At 32.0% G+C, this 21,494-nt stretch overlaps 4 protein-coding genes across 5 annotated transcripts; 3 read left to right on the top strand and 1 right to left on the bottom strand.

Moving 5' to 3' along the window:
- The first annotated feature begins 472 nt into the window (after positions 1–472).
- Positions 473–2,365, top strand: LOC145746379 (metal cation symporter ZIP14-like). The gene has a single exon (XM_082564652.1). It carries the CDS (start codon positions 639–641, stop codon positions 1,992–1,994), a length of 1,356 nt encoding a protein of 451 aa, XP_082420778.1. The 5' UTR covers positions 473–638; the 3' UTR covers positions 1,995–2,365.
- LOC145746380 (ubiquitin C-terminal hydrolase PSMD14) lies at positions 2,229–3,533 on the bottom strand. The gene is made up of 3 exons (XM_082564653.1): positions 3,410–3,533; positions 3,196–3,346; positions 2,229–3,081 (listed from the first exon to the last, which is right to left on the bottom strand). The coding sequence occupies exons 1-3, from the start codon at positions 3,491–3,493 to the stop codon at positions 2,390–2,392; spliced, it is 927 nt and encodes a 308-aa protein (XP_082420779.1). The 5' UTR covers positions 3,494–3,533; the 3' UTR covers positions 2,229–2,389.
- LOC145746378 (uncharacterized) lies at positions 3,192–10,699 on the top strand. The gene is made up of 17 exons (XM_082564651.1): positions 3,192–3,326; positions 3,404–3,725; positions 4,750–4,806; positions 4,986–5,321; positions 5,654–5,821; positions 5,956–6,045; positions 6,216–7,041; positions 7,129–7,183; positions 7,301–7,443; positions 8,029–8,141; positions 8,222–8,300; positions 8,446–8,519; positions 8,587–8,637; positions 8,723–8,765; positions 9,197–9,307; positions 9,456–9,591; positions 10,031–10,699. The coding sequence occupies exons 2-17, from the start codon at positions 3,720–3,722 to the stop codon at positions 10,233–10,235; spliced, it is 2,493 nt and encodes an 830-aa protein (XP_082420777.1). The 5' UTR covers positions 3,192–3,326; positions 3,404–3,719; the 3' UTR covers positions 10,236–10,699.
- Positions 10,700–11,149: 450 nt separating this feature from the next.
- Positions 11,150–21,178, top strand: LOC145744666 (uncharacterized). 2 transcript variants are annotated; one of them, XM_082562576.1, is made up of 20 exons: positions 11,150–11,290; positions 11,561–13,348; positions 13,438–13,478; positions 13,613–13,779; positions 14,197–14,321; positions 14,588–14,692; positions 14,763–14,871; positions 15,642–15,706; positions 15,803–15,937; positions 16,262–16,451; positions 16,670–16,776; positions 16,899–17,036; positions 17,595–17,772; positions 18,326–18,491; positions 18,860–18,944; positions 19,036–19,151; positions 19,471–19,538; positions 19,666–19,771; positions 20,160–20,318; positions 20,381–21,178. In XM_082562576.1, the coding sequence occupies exons 1-20, from the start codon at positions 11,200–11,202 to the stop codon at positions 20,561–20,563; spliced, it is 4,122 nt and encodes a 1,373-aa protein (XP_082418702.1). In that variant the 5' UTR covers positions 11,150–11,199; the 3' UTR covers positions 20,564–21,178. The 2 variants fall into 2 exon arrangements, with proteins under 2 accessions (XP_082418702.1, XP_082418703.1); XM_082562577.1 differs by lacking the exons at positions 19,036–19,151; positions 19,471–19,538; positions 19,666–19,771; positions 20,160–20,318; positions 20,381–21,178 and having other exon boundaries at positions 18,787–18,884.
- The last annotated feature ends 316 nt before the right edge of the window (positions 21,179–21,494 follow it).

The following is a 21,494-nucleotide window of genomic DNA, read 5'->3' as shown; positions in this document are numbered from 1 at the left end:
TTAGGTTTAAAAGTTTAAATCGGCAATTATGTATTTAAAATTTAACATAAAAGCAAATATTTAAAATTAAAAAAGTTTTACCGTTGACGGGATTCGAACCCTTTGCTTCGAGGTGACAACGATGCCTGAACCGCAACATATGTTTTAACACGTGCGCACGGGTTTCCAACACTTTTAGTTTTTAATTTTCTTTTAGAATTAACATTTTTGTTAATATATAGCAAATATTTTATTATTTTTTTAATATGTATAGAACATCTATTTTTATCTAAATCTTAAAAATAAATTGTTATTTTATATAAAACAATTTTTTTTATTTTTTGTTTGGAAACGCTGGTGACGTAGTTACCGACTAAACAACTTTTCGCTTGCGGTCTTCTATGTAGAAAAGGAAATCGTTCGGAAATGTTTTTCTGTTACGTGGTGCTAAGTCGTGCAGGAAATCTTTTTAAAAAATGTTTTTTGCAAAATTTCTCAGATTCACGATTAGATACTAGTTAAGTTATAAGAATTTGACCTAAATCTTAATAGTCTCGTACAATTTATCCTTTTTGGGGTTTTTTTATTGTTAAAAATAGCGTTAATTAAATATTATGTATTTGGTCTGGTGATTAAAAATTAACTTGATTTTTTAGTACATGAACTTAGTTGACTTGCCAAACAAAATGTCATATTTATTTTTTGGAATAATTTTACTTAACTTTTTTGAACTTTCTTCGCAAAACAACTGTACTAAATATAAACAACCAATTGAATATTTTGTTGAAAAATATGGAAAAAACGGAGCTCAAAAACTCATTGAAAATATAATTCAATCTCAAACAATTATTTCAAGTGAACAAAGTTGTATTTTATCAAGAACTGAATTGGAAAATGTTGAAATTTTGGATAAAAATGTTTTAAACGAAATATGTCCTTTTGTACTTCAATATATCGACTCTAATGATGTGAAGGTCAATTTGGAGGACGTTGAAATGATTGAGGATAAACCACAATATGTTTGGCAACTTGGGTTGTTATCTGTGACAATTATAAGTTTGTGCTCATTAGTTGGAATCGCAATCCTTCCTCTGATGAATAAATCTTTCTACAACAAAGTTCTCATGTATCTTATATGCTTGGCAGTTGGAACTTTATCGTGTAACGCTTTTTTCCAACTTTTACCTGAAGGTTTTAACATCGATTCCGACCCGATGACAGTTTGGCGATCCGGGGTTGTTTTTGCCGGTTGCTACGCGTTCTATTTAATTGACAACATTCTAGAAAGAATTTTCAACACTTCGCATGAGCAAGATTATGAGAACGGAAGTGAAATATCAGTTGGAACAAAACTAACCAAATCTGATAATATTCTGGGCTCAAAAAGTGATTTAAGTAGCGACCGCGGTGATTGGAAACCAAATGAAATTCAAGAACAAGAATTAATGATCGTCACAACACCTGACCACAGTCAAGACATCAATAAAATCTCCCCTCAGAGCTCATGTTGGGTGTTTGCGAATTATAAGTCAATTAAAACTGTTGCATGGATGATCACAGTCGCTGATGGTATGCATAACTTCATCGATGGTTTAGCAATTGGGGCTTCGTTCTCCACTTCAACAGTTCAAGGTGTCAGCACTTCGGTCGCTATTTTCTGTGAGGAGTTCCCACATGAGTTGGGTGATTTTGCGATCCTTCTAAGTGCTGGAATGTCGGTTAAACAAGCTGCTTTCTACAACTTTGCGTCTGCTTGTTGTTGTTATATTGGGTTAATTATCGGGATCCTAGTTGGAGATAATATGCAGTCGGCTAGATGGATATTCAGTTTAGCTGGGGGAGTTTTTCTTTATATTTCACTTGCTGGGATGCTGCCTGAAGCTCATAATCTCTCAAAAAAGAAGGATTTAAAAAATAGAAAATGGTTTTGTTTTTTTATTCAAAACTTGGGACTTTTGTCCGGGTTCCTTGCCATGTTTATTCTTACGTTGTATGAAGATAAAATCAAATTCTAATTTCATTTATTTATTTGCGCTTACCTAACCTTACCTCACTTCAATATTTATAATAGTTTGTTCAGTTTATTGCAAGTAATATTGTCATTTATATTATATTTATAAGAAAGCATGTATTGCTTTGTTGCCATTCCTAATACTTAGTTATTCCGTTTAAAATAAGATCATATTATGCATTTTGTTTTTCATTTTGTTACATTTTCAATCTTCATAGAAGCAGTTTTACTTACTCCAGTTGTTTTAACTAGTTACTGTGTGTTACATAAGCAGACAAAATATTCTGATAATGTACAAAGTTGTATTTGAAAATATCTTCGCTGTGAATAAATAATTGCAATGATATTTTAAACTGAAATTTAACAAAGTTGAACTTTCAAGCAGCGGAAATAAGAAAATTATTTGAACACAACTGTGTCAATCATCGCACCTAAACATTGAACAATGTTCGACGTCATCAGGGCATCAACTTTTTCCTCTAGGTGGCGCTTTGGATCCTGTTTTCCAACGTTTTTGATCGCAAGCTGCTCAGGCGTCATCTTTTCTTCTTCCTCTAAAGCTTTCTTGTAATTCTTAGCTAACTGGAGCATGTCATCTGCTGTTTTCTCATTATTCTTGCAGTGATTATTATAATCTTCCAAGGTGAGATTGTCAATCCAACTCTTTTTGTGCAGATTCAGTAACATCTTCTGTTCGAGTTCATTCTTACGATGGTTGATCGCTATTGAGTAATAATGTCTGTTTAGTCCATGAATCAAAGCTTGAATCGAGGGTTTTTGGAGATGACCCAGATTTGAGGTCGTTTGTCGAGGTTCTTGTCCGAGGACCATCATATTGGGGTTAATCAACCGGAACGCATCGATCACGACCTTTCCTTTTACGCTCTGAATTGGGTCAACGACCACAGCAACAGCTCGTTCGGACAAAGCCTCGAAACTTTGCTGTGTGTTGATATCAACACCAGATAACCAACAACCAAACCCAGGGTGGGAATGGTACCAACCAACAACCATTTCTGGTCTTCCAGTTTGTTTCAACATATCCAACATCTTGGCTTGGAACACGGGGTCGACCGCCTCAACACTGACACCTAGTGGAACAAAATAAGAGGTTTAAAATGCTGACACTAGTGTTGAAAAATGGGGATTATTTCAAACAACATATGGTGCTAAATTTAATATTTTTATTAATCCAAAATCCAAACCTGTTCCTGATTGGGGCATAGCGAACACGTCGATGACCCTCACAGTGTAATCGTCTACAAACTCCCCCAACATTAACCCCATGACCTCCATGGGAACCCCAGCTCGTCCGTGTTTCAACATTTTTAACAAAGCAAGTGAAGAGATGTAAACCTGATACAAGAAAAAAATTAAATTTTATTTAAAATAAAATTATTTAATTATCTTTAGACAAACCTGTTCAGCCGTGTCGACCATGGGGGCATCTGGGGCGGGTGATTGACCCAATCCCCCCGTTCCTAAGCGCAATAAACGATCCATTTTATTAAATTCAGAAAAGTGGTTATTTAAAACGAAAAATATATCTAAAAATATATTAAACCGTATTTAGGTAAGTTTGGTTTATTTTTACCACTTATTACAATATTTATTTATTGTTATTGTGCTTATTTAACTTGTAGTTTAAAGCCTAAACTAACTCTAGGCTGATTAGTTCAGCCTAAAACCTGAAAACTTGGAAACAAAACATGATTCAGCAACCGGCCAAATGTTGGTAAACACTTTTTCTATATTATTTTCAAAAAAGTTTTTATCAAAGTTTTTGCTTTATTTTATCTTCGCTGCATTTTTAAAACAAAATTTACAAATTTCTCTGTTAAATAAATTTTATGAACTTTAATAATTTTATTTACTTATTTTTTATATTAAAATTTATTTTAAAATTAGATTTTGTTTAAAATAGAAAAAAATTTTTAAGAGAAGTAAAAGAAGAAGGCAGTAGCCTAAAAAAAATTTCAGTCAAACAAAACTCAAAATTTTCATTAAATTTGGACCAGATCTGAATTGCGTTTGAAGTAAAATTTTAATGCTTTAATGTTGTTGTTTGTTTTATAATTATGGTTAAACTTTTCATAAGTATTTTTTAAAATTAATTTCTTGCCATTTACAGACTATAATATAATTTTAATTGTTGTATGGGTTAAAAAGTTATAAATATTGTACTAATAGTTATGTTGGTTTGTTGTTCAAGGGTTTAATTTTTAAAATTCTTAAAATACATTGGGTTAAACCAATTTGTTTGACTTTAAATCATAAAACGAAGCATTTTTGTTTGCAAAACTTTAAAATATTAAATTGTGTGATAATTTGTTAAACTTTGCCCTGTCTAATATCGAATAACTTACATTTTAACAATAAATGTAAGATATTGCAATAATTAATATTTTAATCATCCATTTTTTTGTTAAAACTGTTTAAAATTTGCGTAAATTTATCTAAAAATCTGTTTTTGTAACTGTGGGGTTTATATTTTACTTTAAATTGAAGCGAAGTAAACTCTTAATATTGGTTTAAAAATTGAGCTAAAAATATTTGTTTTTATTTTAAATTTCAGAATATTTAAAATGTAATTTAAAATTTTTTTTTGACTTCTTTAATCTTAGCCCAAATAATGAAAAATTCCATGAGTAATTTTTATCAATAAAAGAGAGCACAAAAAAGAGAAAAAATGTATTTCAACCAATAGGAAACTAAATTAAAAATTAGTGAAGCATAAAATGTCAGCCATTTTATTTTAGGCATGGCACATTTCTGTTTTGTTCAACAAGAATCAACTTAAAGTTCAAAAAATTCAGGTAATTAAAAATGTATTTTGTTGAATAAAAATAATATTTGAAATCTATTTACAACAAATTAAACTTTAATTTAAACGAAATAAGGTAAGGACTTCTCAGGTATAAGAATATAGGATTTTTATATTATTAAATTGTTTTTTTAACATTGTCAATTTTTATTTAATTTTGTTTTAATACAGAATGAACCGATTTTAAAAATGTCTTTAATTGAAAAAACACAACAACTTTTGCCGCTTGAGACAACAAGTCCTAATGTGACCTTGAACTCAGGGTCAAGTGGATCATTAGCCACCTCTAGTGGTCGTAAATCACCAGTGAATACACTTTTAAAAAAACAATTTCTCGACCCAGAACAATCAACTGTTAAAGATGAGACTATGACATCACAAACTACAAATCAATCAAGTGTTAAGACAATTATGACATCACAACCCAAACCACAAATAACAAAGTCGATAAACAAACATAATGAACAGATTTGGAATCTAAACCAGGACCAAACCAAAGCTAACGAGGTTTGTAAAATTTGTTTACGTTTTGGCATAACATCCGTTACTCCAACCCAGTCTTAAGTTGACTTTAACAATTTGGGAAATTATAGATTATAATTGCCCGATAATTAAGCTGCTGATTAAGTGCTGGATTAGTAGGAGTTCATACATGTTGTAGCACTTTACTAAAGGTTGCTACAGCGTGAGAGCACTGGGAATCTACCCAGGATCCTTTGTAGTGTAAGAAGTGTTCTGACCACTACACCATGCTGTTGGTTTAACTGTTGTTTAATTGTACATATGTAAAACTATACAACCTCCTAATTATCTTTTAAACTTTTGATGTTTAAATACAGAAATTTATAGTGAAAAGCATTCATGCAGTGGAGCCATCAGTTAAGTCCAACTTAAAAACCAAGATTCACCCGATATTTGGACATAGTGAAGTTCGTAAGATCACCCTTGAGAGGGGGGAATTCCCCGTGATTTATATTGGGTCCCCTTGTGCTAGTAACGAGCCTAATGTAAGTTTTTCAAATTGCTAAATAATTTTAATAAACTGCCAACAATATAATCATATAGCAGCCATTTTTTTTAAAATTGTTTTAGATAAAATAATATTTATAGATTTATTTATTGAATTTTTGTTTTAATTTAGAAATCCAAAGTTGTTCGAAAAGAAATTTCAACTCCTCCAATTCCAAAGAAAATAATTTCGAAAGCTCCAACTGTTGTTACAGTTAATAAGGTAAGAAATTAAGTAAACATCGTAGAATACAAAATATTCCATTTGTTTTTTCGTTAATGCTAAAATTTTTTGTTAATTAAAAGCCAAAAATGAACAATAATAACTTTTAACCTCTAGACTTTATTATGTTAAGCTAATTCTTAAAATCTAAAAAATATTTTTTATTACAGAATGCAACAACAGCAGCGACCTCTACGTCACCTCTACCCCCTTTATCCTCGTTACTTACACATACCCAGGCTAAAACACAATCATCTTGTGATGTCATAAAGACTGGGACCGTTTACGACAATTTTAATGGTTCAGCGCACTCGGAATACAATCTTCAAAAAGCAATGAACGGTTTCGTCGAACCTGAAGAAGTAAAAAGTTCAACAAAGGTTAAGGACGAAGTTGTTACTGTGAAATTTGATGATTTACGTCCCACAATGATTCAGTCCAAAACAAGTAAAATACCTGGTTTGCCAACAGCAACTTTGTACAACAGAACGGAGTTCGATCCATTCCAGAAACCTTCGTTTAAAGCCGTTCCTTTAACCAAGTTAACTTACAAAACTCAACCGCATGTTGTCAACATTGAGAAACCTAAGTTGACGTGCACGAGCACTATTCGAACAATCGCTAACATTAAAAACAATTCATCTAAATTAGCAACAACTAGCTCAACTATAATTACAACCAGTGTACCAGTCTTAACAAATAATAAAAGTAGTTTGTCATCGTTAACAACCATAGCTAATTGTTCAACTGTAGTGGTATCCACAACGAGAACAAACCCCACAAATTCAGACAATTCAACCTCTAACCAAGCAGGAAAAATGCTTCTTCCGCCTTACACCAAACCCACAACGTTCCGCATCATTCCCTCCACGTTATCAACCCGTATAATCTCCCTCCAATCATCGACTGCGACAACATCGGGCTCAAAGTTCCCGGTGATAACCGTCACTAACCTGAAACCAACGATCAACGATTCCACCGTGCAACCCAAGATTGGTGAGTTCTTGGTTTATTTTACTTTATAGTTTTAGTTTGATAATTTATAATTCCTTTTAATTTATAATATTTAGTTTTTTATTTCAGCTGTGAAACGAAAGTTAGTTGAAAATAATGAAGAGCCTCCAACCAAAGTTATAATGTGAGATTAAAAATTTTATTTTAAATTTTAATTTATTGTCGACAAAAGTCAGATTTTAAGTCTAAGGAGTTTGTTACCTTTGTCAGTTTAACATTATGCTATATCTCATTTTTTCAGCCAATCCACTAAAAGTTTACAAACTCAAATTAAACCCAAAACCCAGAACAGCAAACCAATAAGTTCAACGATTCAACTTAACAAGTTGGAGATCAAACCCACTGTCAAGTACTTTTCATCTTCCCCCATTGTTAAGAAACCAGGTATCAATGTTTTTAATTATTTTGCATTCTTTAATTATGAAATACAACACAAACAACAGACATAGCAGCAATAGAAATCAAACTATGCTACTATGTTTATTTCTAACATTCACTGAACATTTATTTTTATTTTGTTTTTTGCACATTGATAAAAGTAAATAATAAATATGATATACAATTAATATTACAACAATGCGACGGGAAAAAATGACAAAATCAATTTAATGATTTAAAACATGCCAAAAGTATTAATGTTTACACAAAGATTTTAAGTATGTTATGGCATGGTCACCAAACCCAAAATATAATATATATATATATATTTATATTATTTATATTTATATATAATAAAGCTTTGTGGACGATATATATATATGAATAAATGTTCTATTTAAAGGCATACAAAATAAATAAAACTGCCATTTGTGGTGTGCTGGTAAATTATCATGGGAAAAAAAAAAAAAAAAAAAAAAAAAAAATATAACTGTATTATTACAATTAAAATGCAGACGGAATGCCAGGCAATTTACTAGGTCCAACGATGCAACTTAAACTTAATTGAGATCTTTTTGTTTTACCCAACAGGAGCTTTAGTGAGGTTTGAGGACGGTTTACAAATGTGGGTGAACAACTTAAAGGAGATGACATATGAGGACGACGAACCAATCAAATCATGGGATTTAAAACCAGAAACCAAGGTAACTGAGGAACAAGATATACCCAATATTTCAACTGATGCCATGCTGTAGTTTAGATTAATTTATTGTTTAACTTTTAGGTCGTGGTCAAATATACGGATGGATTGTTTTACGACGCTGAAGTTATAAGTTCGTACGTCGGAAAATCTACAAATCTGGGTAAGTTGTATATTGTTTGTATGCTAATAGTTATCTTAGTCTTTAGGCCGCCCTAAAGTCACAATTGTCACCACAAATGGCAGTTTTGTATTTTTTGTAGGCCTATAAATTTGGCATAAATATTGTCAACATTTTGTTTAAACAGGTATAAAGAAGACAACTATGACATCACAACCAGACAAAACAAACCCAAAAGAAACAACAACATTACAGAGTAAGGTAACCTAAATAATATAACTTACATTAAAACTTTGTAATTTAATGAATAAAATTATTTTCTGTTTAGAATCCAGCAACAAAGTTAACAGAAGGTGCAACAAAACCTGACATAAAAAAGGTGAAGTTTGGTTTAAATTAAATATTATAAAACTTAAATTTCACAAAATAATTTTTTATTAAACTAATTTTTTTCCTTTTTTTAGGATGATAAAGATAGAGAAGATGGATTGAAGGAGAAAGAGCAAAGTAAATTATATTTTATCAACTTATTTGTTTAAATTGTATATAAACCTTTAAATAAAATTGAACAGCGGCTTGGTGAAGTGGTCAGAACACTTGCTACACCACACATGAGGTCGTGGGTTCAATGCTACACTACATGAGGTTCTCTAGCAACCTTGAGTAAGGCGATATATACAGTATAAACTCCTGCTGAGCCAGCACTTAATTAACAGCTTAATTATCGGGCAATTAAAATCTATAATATTCCAAACTGCCAAAGTCAACTTGAGAATGGGTTGGGGTAACTGTTGTTACTCTATGTTAGAGTCGCGACCTTTCCACATCAAGAATAAAGATATATACAAAAAGTCTATACTAATGGGTTTTAAATATGTTGTTCATTATTTTGTGGTTTAATATTTTTTACTTTTGATTGATTTTTTTTGCTTTCACAGACAAGTTAAAGATCAAATGCCCGAACTGTTATTTAATGTTTGGGAACGTGATGTTGTTTAGAAAACATCAGAAAACTGTTTGTGGATGCAGCGGGATAACTGTGGCTTCCGGTAGGAGTTTAACTTAACAAAATAGTAATCAAACCAAGGTCATATGGTCTCAGTCAGCAGTATTGCAAATTCAATTTACTTTCTTGTTGGTAAACCTTTCGTTTTTATTTAATCTACGAAAATACTTTAATTTTATCGAAAATTTTAGATTCAAAGAAACCATTCTCATTGGTTGAAGTTGATGAATCAGCAGTGCCTCCTTTGGTGAAAAATTACAATAAAGAAAATGAGGATAAAGTGAAAAATATACCAAGAATGTCGGATGGTAAACGTTGGTTCAGAAGGTTCGTTTATTTGTTATAAAATTACTTGTGTTTAGTCCTTTGTATATACAAAGCTAAAATGCTGTATTTCTAAAACCATCATAAAAATTAATTTTAGCTAATATTAATGCAAATAACAAATATGGGTGAAAAATTACCGGCAGCGTGATGTAGCGGTAATAAAACTTACTACACCACCATAACGTCATGGGTTCAATCCCCACTCATCTCATGCTGTAACGCCCTAAAGTAAGGCGCTATAAACAGTATAAACTCCTGCTGAGCTAACCATTAATAAACAGATTAATTATCGGGCAATTATAATTTATAATAACCCAAACTGTTAATGTCAACTTAAGACTAGGTCGAAGTAACTAATGTTACTCTATGTTTAAGTCGCGCATTCGACTTTCCCACATCGAGGATAAAGATAAATACAAAAAAATGTTTCATTTTTTAGGGGCACTTTAATATTACACCGATGGCAGACCACAAATGAAGGGAGTAAGTGGTACAACGGGAAGATCTTGCGGCTGTTAGATTCACAGAAAGGACAACAAACAGAGTTCGAGGTCGAATACTCAGATGAAGATCACGGGTCTGGACCTTACATTGTCTCACTTTATGAAGATTACCCTCACGATATGAGGATTATTACAAGATAATAAAACATAATACACCATTGTTAACACACAATCATATCATTTAAATAGAGGATTATCAAACTATTATAAACAACTTAAATTTTTAATAAGTTTTCAGCCTAATTAAGGTTACTAATTAAACTTGTTTAATTTATGTTGTTAATTTTTTTAACTTTTAACCAACTTGTTTTCTGTTGTAATTTTGTTAAAAACAAATATTATGATTCTTTAAAAACTGTGTTAAATTTAAGTTTATGATATTTGTAAAAACTTTACCTTAAGACTATAGTGGAAATAAATAATAGGTTCTTAACATGAACTATTGATTTGTCGAAAATATTTAGGCTAATTTCTGTTTTTTTGTCTTGAATTTTTGCCTAGTTACTCAGTATTTTGTTAAATTGATGAAAGTTTTTGTAAAAAAAGCTTTTTTATTTTTGTTTGCGACACTGTTATTTGAATTATGTTCTCTAAATAAACTGTTTTCGTTATTTCGTAAACTTCTATAAAATGTTTGTTAACTTAACTTTTTGAAATAGAAAACCTAAATTTAATTTAAATCTATTTTAAAGGTAAAAGTATATAACTAAATTTGTTTAATATAACATTACGTAATTTATTTTTAGGTACTAACTTTATTTATTTTAAAATATGACTTTATTAATACAGGATTAAATTATTTTTTCGAGGATAAAATAAAAATGGTAACTCGCTCCATCAAGCGTAACGAATTAAGATGTCAATCCATTTGTTTATTTTTGTTGAAAGTTAATCTAAGTGTAAATTGATTTCGAAACAGGATTTAGTAAAATTTAATTAATTTATTAACCAGGGTATATCTATTCTGCTAGTGTAATGTTATTTATTTTGTTTAAATTAGTTTTATTTGCGACTAGAAATTTCGACTATGCTGTTAAACTAACAATAGTTTTCATTTTAGACTTTGTTTAAGTTTCGTTATATTTAAAATTACAAAGATATTAGTATGGCCGACTTTTTTGCTGCTGCGAGTGACCTGGATCGAATTTTGGACGAATTTGAAGAAACTGAAATCCCAAGCAAACCACAAACAAAAGGTGGGGTTTGAACTTTTCGGTTTAATTTATTTTGTCTGACTTGAAACTAAATGCTTACTTCAGTTTAATTGTTGGGCACTGCTGTCAGATTGTTAACACTAAAAACCTGATGTGGAAGCAGTGGGGAACAAACCTAAGACCCCATGTGAAGTTGTTTTAGACCTTAACAACTGCCATAAAATGGATTTAATTACTTTATAAACAACTTTATTTAATCTCTATTAATAGTTATCCCAAAGTATTGATCATGTGATTTTTTTTTATTTTTAGTTGTAAAAAATTCAGCTCCTATTAAACAACAAAAGCAAAATCTAAAAATAATTTCCCCAAAAAAAGAAAATAAAAAAAAAATTTTGAAACCAATTGAGACCGAAATGTTGATTGATTTTTCCACCCCTGAACATCATATCCCCCCCCAGAAAAATATACCCTCCCTGAAAAATGTACCCCCTCAGAACGACCTTGACATGTTGTTGTCACTATCTGAAAATGACATTGAAACGATAATAACAAACAACAATTACTCTTCAACAAATAAAGACAATGGGTTCTATTCTAACGACCACACAAACAAAGCTTTTGTGTCCGATAAATCAAATATAATGATTCCAGAACCTAAAACCCAAGAAAATCTTAAAACAAATAAAATGAACCAACAGAACATTGGAACTGTAAACAATGATTATTTAAATAAAAGTAAAGTAGTTGTTACCAGTTCAAACAATAAAGATGTTCAATCTAATACAAATATTCAACTTGAAGAAAAAAACAAAAACCAACCCGGTAAGAACTTACAAAACGAGAAAGTTAGCATTTCCAACAAAGTTGGTTTTGACGAGGAATTTGACGTTGATCAAGCGGAATTTGACGAATTTATGGCAGAAACTTCTGCTTATTCTGATCAAATATTAAACAATATGACATCACAATTACCTGATATTACATTACAAACAAATAAATCAACTGTGACATCACAACAGCCTTTTATCGCATCACAGAATTCACCTAGTAAATTAGAAAAAGAGAAGCCTCTTATTACATCACACAAGGATATGTCTAAAACTTCTGTGACATCATATAACAATATATGTACTATGACATCACAGACAACTCCTACGACATCACAGATAACTCCTATAACATCACAAGCAACTTCTGTGACATCAGAGACGACCTCTATGACTTCAGAAAACAGCATTGACACACATACAAACGATATTTCTCCTGAACGAAAAGTTTCGATAACTTCTCAGATTGTGAAGGATTTACGAAAAAATGAAATTGAAATCGAAAACAATTCACACGACAGTTTAACACAGACTCAACTTGTTCAACAACATAAGCATCAGATTGATGTAAACACAACAAACATTAATGAAAGTTCAACAAATATTGATGGTAATTTAATTGAACAACCTGGAAGTGTTGCAACTTTATTTGATGATAATTCACAAACAATAAACATTGAAAATGATCAACCAATCACAGTTGACCCTGCACTAGAGGGCAAAAATTCTAACTCAACTTCACCTCAACACCAGGCAGGCGAAAGTTCTAACCCAACTTCACCCCAACACCAGGCAGGCGAAAGTTCCTACCCAACTTCACCCCAACACCAGGCAGGCAAAAGTTCTAACCCAACTTCACCCCAACACCAGGCAGGCGAAAGTTCTTACCCAACTTCACCCCAACACCAGGCAGGCGAAAGTTCTAACCCAACTTCACCCCAACACCAGGCAGGCGAAAGTTTTAACCCAACTTCACCCCAACACCAGGCAGGCGAAAGTTCTTACCCAACTTCACCCCAACACCAGGCAGGCGAAAGTTCTCACCCAACTTCACCCCAACACCAGGCAGGTGTAAGTTCTTACCAAACCTCACCCCAACACCAGGCAGGCGAAAGTTCTTACCCAACTTCATCCCAACACCAGGCGAGCGAAAGTTCTTACCCAAATGTCGCCCCACCTTCTTATTCTGCCGTAATAGCTGAGGATTATTCTGCCGGAACCAGAGTAGACCAAGAACCTTCCTCTTCTGCGGAAACCTCTCAACCAAACGGTAAGTTTTAGTTTTATTGTAAAAATATGATTTAGAGTTTCTTTAAAACCCTCATTAAGAAAGTGAAAGTTGTTTGTTTTTTGTTTCAGTTCTACTTGAAGAAAGTGAAAATCAAACAACTAATAACGAGGTAACGACTAACTCGTAATTAACTTTAAACTAATTATAAATTTGTAATTAATTTTGTATTATTGACAATTTGTAATGTCTTGATTTGATTTAAAGTTGAACAAAATAAAAAACAATTAATTATCTTCTTTTAAGCCAACACGAACTGAACCATCCACCACTGAAACACCATCCACAAGTGGTGAACCAGTAAATGGTAGTTTAATAACCAGACCAGGGCACACCAAACCACATTGGATACCAGATGACCAATCACTAGTGTGCACCAAATGTCAAACCAAGTTCAGTTTCACTAAAAGAAGGTTGGTTGTAGTTTAAATATTGGTCCAGCAACCATTTTAAACCAAAACCATCATTTCTACCACTTTTTTATTTCCCTTCTATCTAAATATCTTAATCCTCAGTATAATAATAAAATTCACCATTTTATACAGTAGTTATTCGCCTAACTACCCCAAATTGATTTCTTCCCTAAATTTATTTCTTATTTCCCCTATCTCAACTTATTCAAATTAAATGATATATACTCTTACTTTCTTATACAGTATAACTTCAAAAAAAACTTTGCTTTAAAGTTAATGTTCAAAAAGTTAAATTTAACTTTAACTAATTTGATTTTAAACCTTGAAAAAATTAAAATTTTGTATAAATTGAAATTAATAAAGTTACGACACAATTTAAAGTATTATGTTTTATTAATTAAAATTAACTTTTTTCAGACATCATTGTCGAGCTTGTGGACAGATCTTCTGTAATAATTGTTGCAACCTAAGAAGTAGATTGGAATATTTAGAGTTTACTGAAGCCAGGGTTTGCGTCACTTGCTTCAACTCCATTGTCCAAGGTTGGTTTTATATTAACGAACTAAAGCTTTAACCAGAAACTTGAACTAATTAATATAAATCCATAATTAATGAAGCTTAGTGTGTATATATTTAAATAATAGGCCTTCAAAATAATGTTGTTTGTGGCAGGCTAATTATATTGGTCAAATATTAGTTGTTACATATTATTCTGACAGTTTACGACAGCCTATTTTTGGGAAAACTTTAATTTTTGCTTTTTTGTTGTGATTTTAAAAATGTAAAAAATAATAAAATTTTTTCGCAGCTGATACCCTTCAAGCCGAGGCCAACTTACGGCAACAACTTTCATTAAATCCCACCACTAGTGGCACTAGTAGTGCTCCGAGACCCGTACTCAAAAACTCAGATGGTAAATTATAATTTTTCACATTATTATGTTTGATTGTTTTAAAAATTAAATTAAATCTAAATTACTTTAGACTCAAGTGGAAGTAGTACCCCTAAAAGTGTGAGGTTCTTTGATGGGACCCGACCTGATCACCCAGCTACTTTACCCGACACCCCTCCACCCCCCTCCAGACTGGCAAGGTCGGTGGTTTTAATTGTTTAGTAAAAATAAGAAAAATATTTTTTAATGGCATTAATTAACTTATAATATATTTATCGACATATTTTTAATTTTTTTTTATGTAGTAGTTTAACAATAGATCTCATGTCTTACCCAAAGATGCTACAACATGCCAGAAGTGGGAATCAAACCCAGACTCTTAGGTCTTACTCAAAATAGAACCCAGACTCTTAGGTCTTACTTAAGAATGCTACAACATGCCAGCAGTGGAAATTAAACCTTGAATCTCAGGTCTTACTTAAGGATGCTACAACATGCCAGCAGTGAAAATTAAAGTTTAACAATACAACCTATCTATAAAACTTGGAATGTTGAAAGTTGTTTTAAAATGGAAAGCTCTTTGTTGAAACAATAAAAAGATCAAATTAATGGCTCTCTTAAACAAATATTTGCCTTTACCTAAATTTTTAAATCTACCACAAACTGAATAATAATAGTAGGCTGTCAACCTACTCAAAGTTTTATTAATAGAGGGTTTTTTATATTTTGTAGATTTGGTGTATTGATTATAATTATTAGTTTGTTTATTGAATATTTTCGCAACAATGTTTTTAGTTTGTAAAATTATTTAATTGATTAATTAGATTTGCGACATTTTAATGATTTAATTATTCCACTTCCATTACCAATGCACTGTTTAAATTTAAAAAAAAACACAACAATTACTTTTTATTATAACTCTAACAGTATTTTAAAAATTTAAATTTAATTGGCAACTCTGATATTTTAGGGGGATAAAATCCCGACAAAGAAACGGAAACACTGCAGCATCACTTTATCCTCCAATTATTGCTGGTAGGTGAAATAATAAAATATTAAAACTCATTAAAATTTTTATCCTGTAGGTCAGGCAATCGACCATTTAGTATTATAATGTTACCTTCAACCCAGGTTATGATGATGAAGGAGGTTACATCGTGGACGAACATTCAGAGTTGAACGAGCTGGAGAGAATGCTGAGGACACAAGATGGCGTTGTTTTCCTACTCAGTCCGAACCTCTTTGTACTTCTCAAAATTATAAATTGTAAGTTGGATACAATTTGGTTTTAATTTGTGTAGTTATAAGGGGTCATAATCAATATATTTGTTAACATAAGATTGTTTTTATAATTCAAGGTAAATCCATAAATAATGGATCTTAGTAGACATTTACATGCAATTAATAAATCTTTCAAATAAATTACCATTTGTGGTACGCATGTCAATTATCGAGAGTAAATATTAGTTAAAAAGTTCAACCATTTTATGACAAGTTAAATTCTAAGTGTAGGGTGGGTTATCAACTAGTTGTTGCAAGTATAACAAATCAACATTTATCTGAAATTATAAAAATGTTGTTTATCTACAGATGCTGGCTCACAATGCAGTTACTTCACCTCCGTTGGTCTCGATCTTGTCGGCCAATCAGAAGTGGGTTTAATTATTGCATCACAAACCCTTATTCCCCTCCAAGCTTTCACATTATACGCTCATTTGTTTAACCAAGCTCGGAAAGGGAAAGCCGTTCATTCGATGGATTTCTTGCTAATTTCTGATTTGTGAGTATGGTTCAAAATTTTGTATTTTTCTTACATTCTAACTTTAACCTTATTATAAATTAAGGGGGTTTTAAGCCTTGTTTTTGTATTTGTTAAGCAAGGGCTAATTTGTAAGAATACTTAGTTAATGGAAACCTATTTTGCATTTGCTGGTACCTAAAATTGTTGGGTAAAACTTGAGTTTTTATTTAATATTTTTATTGGAATATTTATCTCAGTATTGATTCCACGAACCCGACGTTGTTTGGATCCAAGGAATATTCTGGGATCTTGTTCCTGAGGAGGACTCTTCAGGATGACACAAACTTAAGAAATGATGTCTTGTGTAAGTTTTGCAACAACCATAACTCTGGTTTAAGATGTCAAATAATGTTACTATGTTTACTTGGCAAAATCGAGTTCTTTTAAAATTAAGTTTTTTCCACTTAAAATCTCATTATTGTGCAGGTGAACGATTACACTTAGCCTCCAACACCACAACTTTCTCCTCCATGTTGTTTGGGTTACTGGTGCACAAACACGAGACCCCATGGGCCAAACTCTTCCCCCCCAGGTTGTTATTGGGGCTCGGGGCTAAATATAAACGTAAGTTTTGTTGTTGTGTATATGGTTTAGATTACATACTGGGGATCAAACCCCAAATCTTGGGTCTTACTCAAGAATGCTACAACATGCAAGCAGTTGGAATCAAACCCAGGACCTCAGGCCTTACTCAAGGATGCTACAACATGCCAGCAGTGGGAATTAAACCCAGGATCTTAGGCTTTACAAGGATGCTACAATATGCCAGCAGTGGGAATTAAACCCATGATCTTAGGTCTTACTTAAGGATGCTACAATATGTCAGCAGTGGGAATTAAACCCATGATCTCAGGTCTTACTTGAGGATGCTACAACATGCTAGCAGTGGGAATCAAACCCAGGATTTTTAGGTCTTACTTAAGGAAGCTACAACATGCTAGCAGTGGGAATCAAACCTAGAATCTTAGGTCTTACTTAAGGAAGCTACAACATGCCAGCAGTTGGAATTGAACCCAAGATCTTTAAGTCTTACTTAAATATGCTACGACATGTCATCAGTTGGAATTAAATTTAGTGATATTTGCCTTAGGGATTATACTTTAAATCATATTTATTTCATAGAATACCCTTACCCTCTCACCAACCATGAGAACCGAGATGAAGTTTACAAGGATGTGAACAACACGATCCTCGCAATATTATGTGATTGTAGGAATTATAAATACAAGGTTGTTGTTGTGCCTGGGTTGAGTGTGGTGGTCACTGACTCTAATGTGGTTGTCAGTATTCCTTGTAATAGGTGAGTTCAAATAATTTAAACTAAGTTTAACTTAAATGTTTAATCTGTATTTACCTATATAATGAAAATGATTGGGCAATGTATATGTATGTTCAATTTATAGCCTTTTTGAAATAAAAAACTGTGGTTTGCAGTTTAAATATCTTGGGCAAATATTAGTTAAATGTTACCTCCCTTTATATGGCAAAAAAATGGCACTATTTCAAATTATTTTTTTTTTTGTATATATCTTTACCCTCGATGTGGGAAAGTCGAATGCGCGACTTAAACATAGAGTAACAACTGTTACCCCGACCCAGTCTCGAGTTGGCTGTGGCAGTTTGGGATATTATAGATTATAATTGTCTGATAATTAAGCTGCTAATTAAATGTTGGCTAAACAGAAGTATATACCGTTCATAGCGCCTTATTCAAGGACGCTACAGCATGAGAGCAGTGCGGATTAAACTCCTGACCTCATGGTGGTTCTTACCACTACACAACGCTGCCGGTATTATATGTTATATGTTTTAATTGTATGTAATTTAAAATACTACATTCTGTTATTTTTCAGGTTTTCCGACATGATTAAGATCATGAACAGCTCGAATGAACACGTTCTAGCTTTTGGTTCTGATAATATTTCATCCGAACAATTTACTTCGCATCTATCAGCAATCCAGGATAAATCTGAGCATACTTACACCACTCAGGTTATATCAGGAGCTAAGGATAATAAGGTAAGCTTTAATTTATACTAACATTAAAAGTCTGCTTTTTCTAAATGTTGCTTTGTAAGTCTAAACGGTGCTTCTTCATTAATTAAACCTTTCTATTGCCCATCCTTTTTTTGTAATATGGTAATATACTCTCAATTAATATTTGTCTTTAATAGTTCACCTGTACACCACAAACAGTAGTTTTATTTATTTTTTAGGGCTTATAAAATGGACATACATAAGTTCCACTATCCCTTTCTTGTACTAATTTGTTTCACAAATTTGTTTTTATTTTTTTTAAATACTTATATTTTAGAAAACTTGTGAAACTACAAAGCTATAGTTTACATGCCACTAAAACTAATTATTTGTATTAACACAACTTGTAGAACGAGGCCGGGGCAGCGTTTGTAGTTTTCAACGGATCATTGAAGACAGGAAGCACCCAGCAAGCCAAGTGTACGGTAGTGGAAGGTCAGAAAAAGTTTTAATTTTATGTTAACATATTTGATGTTAAAATTTGTGTTGTTTATAATTTAATTTTTTAATCAATTTTATTCACTAGATGGGGTGATGATCCAACTTCTACCGGAGCGGATGTTGACCTTGAAGGAGTCACTGAGGTCGATGGATGACCACAGGATAAGATGTGATTCCTCGAACCACAATTCACCAACCCAGGTTTGTGGGGTTCAGATTCTATGAACAATTGTATAAGGATAATCACCCTCTATATGAATTAATTATCAAATTATACTAGAAACATTTAAGGTAAAATTGTGTTGGGGCAAGAATTTAAGGTAAAATTGTGTTGTTACTTTATAGTTTGTATCTTGACACAATAGTTGAGGTATTATCACTTGCGATGGCTCTTAATAGATAATGTTACAATATTCGAGGGGAATGTTGAGTTTTTGCTGGAAAAACTAAATATTTTTTTTTAGTTTAGTAAATTATGTCACATTGATTGTAATAATACATATAATAAATATATTAATAGGAAAATAATGATGTCGGTCGCTCGGTTGAAATTAGATGGATTTCTGATGACACTAAATTTAATATCGGGTAAATATCAATTAATAATTTTAATTTTTAATAAATAATTACAATTTGTTGGCCCCTGTCAGTTTATAACTGATTAAACCTATTTTAAAGGAGTAGACACTTTTTTATAGTAAACACTTTTGTCCAGGTTGTTAAGTCCGATCGATTTCCGTTCGTTTGAAGGAGTGATTGGATATAATGTTCAGGGAAAAAGTGAGAAGAAAGCGAAACAACATTTACTGAGATGGAATCAGGTAAAAGTTTAAGATTAACAAACAGGGCATTACTATTTAACTCAGGTCTTTGGTTCTTTCCTTATAACCCTGCATATAAGTGGGAATCAAATCGAGGTTAATATAAGTGGGAATCAAATCGCGGTTTTTTACCCATCGAGGATAAAGATATATACAAAAAAATAAAAAAATATCCATGTAAATGTATGTCCAATTTAAATGTCTACAAATTAAATAAAACTGCAGGTAGTGCTGTACAGTGTAAATTATCGCTGAAAATATTAGTTGAAAGTTGCAAATATATATTACACTAAATAAAATACTGATCGAAGGCGGGCTTTTGATTGGTTGTAGTAAAGCAGCCCAGATTGCACAACTTAACATTAGATGTAAACAACCAATGTTTTAGGTTTTCTTCTTCAAGAGCACGAGTGACGTAATGGACATGAGCAGGTTAGCTGAGCAAGTTGCAAACGGTTGTTTCCAGGCCTTAGTTCCACATACCAAAACATTGAGGGAGGCGGGGCAGATTAAAGTGGGGGTGAGGGTCAACATTCACCCAGATGATGTAAGTTAACATTTTGGGGGGTTGTTATCAAATTTTTTTTTTATTAATTTGCTTTTTTTTAGGTTGGGTACTCAGTGGGTAGCAAGGGACTTCCCCTTCCGGACCCCTGTTTGAACTCCCTTGATGACAACTTGATTTCCCTTATCCATGAGAACTCGGGGAGTTTGGGGGCGGATGAAGATCCGGTTGAGTTTGAACTTATCTTCTCAGTCCTCGAGATGAGGTCTTCCTGGAGAACAACTTGAGGAATCCTCCGGATCGGAGTAACTCATCCTCCTGGAGGTCATTGTGAATCATTTTTCTTAAAATTTATTATTTCTTTTATTTTGTCAAATATTTTTAAATTTAAAAGAGTTTTATTCAACTTGTTTCTTATTTTTTTTAAATAATCTTGAATTTCCAATTATAATTTGAGTTTTTAAGCCATTAATTTAGTTGAACTTGACATTGGATTTTCATTAAACTTTGAACTTCATTCTAGGTTATTAAATAAAATGTTTTTGCAAACCAGTATTAATAACCTCATATTCAGTTGGTTAAATGTTTATTACACCATTAAATTTGTTAGTGGTATTTCATTGAAGTCCTGACATGAAATATTTTCTCTATTCTTCTATTTTTTGTTTGCAATAACATTTTAGTATTACCATCAGTTGTTGTTAATAGTTTTGCAATTGAGTTACGACCATTTACTTTATGTGAATATCATTTTCTTCATGCTTTTGCCAATATATATTAATCTTGTTTATATTTTACATAAATGATTTAGAATATTGAATTATTTCATTTACATGTATTAGAAAGGTGCATCTCGACAGTATATGTATAAATTGATCTATTAGTATGTGTTTGTTCTTATATATTTCAACCTGAAAAAATGCATTGAAAATTCAAATTGTCTAAGATTTATTCTTTAATATTAACCTTATAATATACACCAGTCTTAAGTTCAAGTTATTATAGACCTGAAATGGTTCAAAATATAACAGTCGAAAGCATTTGCTATCTTGTATTACCTAGTGTATGTGGTAATACTGAAAAACTTAAGATTATTTCTTCGACCTGCTAGTGGGGTAAGCCTGATAAAAACCATTCGTTTTATTGCTCTATTGAAGATGTATGCATCATGCCAATGAAATTTCAATGTCTGGTTTCTGCTTACATTAATGTTAATTC

This window comes from Corella eumyota, chromosome 3, assembly GCF_963082875.1.
Source record: "Corella eumyota chromosome 3, kaCorEumy4.1, whole genome shotgun sequence".
NCBI lineage: Eukaryota > Metazoa > Chordata > Ascidiacea > Phlebobranchia > Corellidae > Corella > Corella eumyota.
The sequence above is the reverse complement of the archived record's forward strand: the minus strand, read 5'-3'. Positions and strand labels throughout refer to the sequence as shown.

Coding starts and splice junctions, on each gene's coding strand:
- LOC145746379 (XM_082564652.1), top strand. CDS start 639: ATGAACTTAGTTGACTTGCCAAACAAAATGTCATATTTATTTTTTGGA.
- LOC145746380 (XM_082564653.1), bottom strand. CDS start 3,493: ATGGATCGTTTATTGCGCTTAGGAACGGGGGGATTGGGTCAATCACCC. Junction 3,347..3,409: donor TGGTCGACACGGCTGAACAG/GTTTGTCTAAAG, acceptor TTCTTGTATCAG/GTTTACATCTCTTCACTTGC. Junction 3,082..3,195: donor TATGCCCCAATCAGGAACAG/GTTTGGATTTTG, acceptor TTGTTCCACTAG/GTGTCAGTGTTGAGGCGGTC.
- LOC145746378 (XM_082564651.1), top strand. Junction 4,807..4,985: donor TTAAAGTTCAAAAAATTCAG/GTAATTAAAAAT, acceptor GTTTTAATACAG/AATGAACCGATTTTAAAAAT. Junction 7,444..8,028: donor CCCCATTGTTAAGAAACCAG/GTATCAATGTTT, acceptor TTTACCCAACAG/GAGCTTTAGTGAGGTTTGAG.
- LOC145744666 (XM_082562576.1), top strand. CDS start 11,200: ATGGCCGACTTTTTTGCTGCTGCGAGTGACCTGGATCGAATTTTGGAC. Junction 14,693..14,762: donor CGTACTCAAAAACTCAGATG/GTAAATTATAAT, acceptor AAATTACTTTAG/ACTCAAGTGGAAGTAGTACC. Junction 20,319..20,380: donor TCAACATTCACCCAGATGAT/GTAAGTTAACAT, acceptor GCTTTTTTTTAG/GTTGGGTACTCAGTGGGTAG.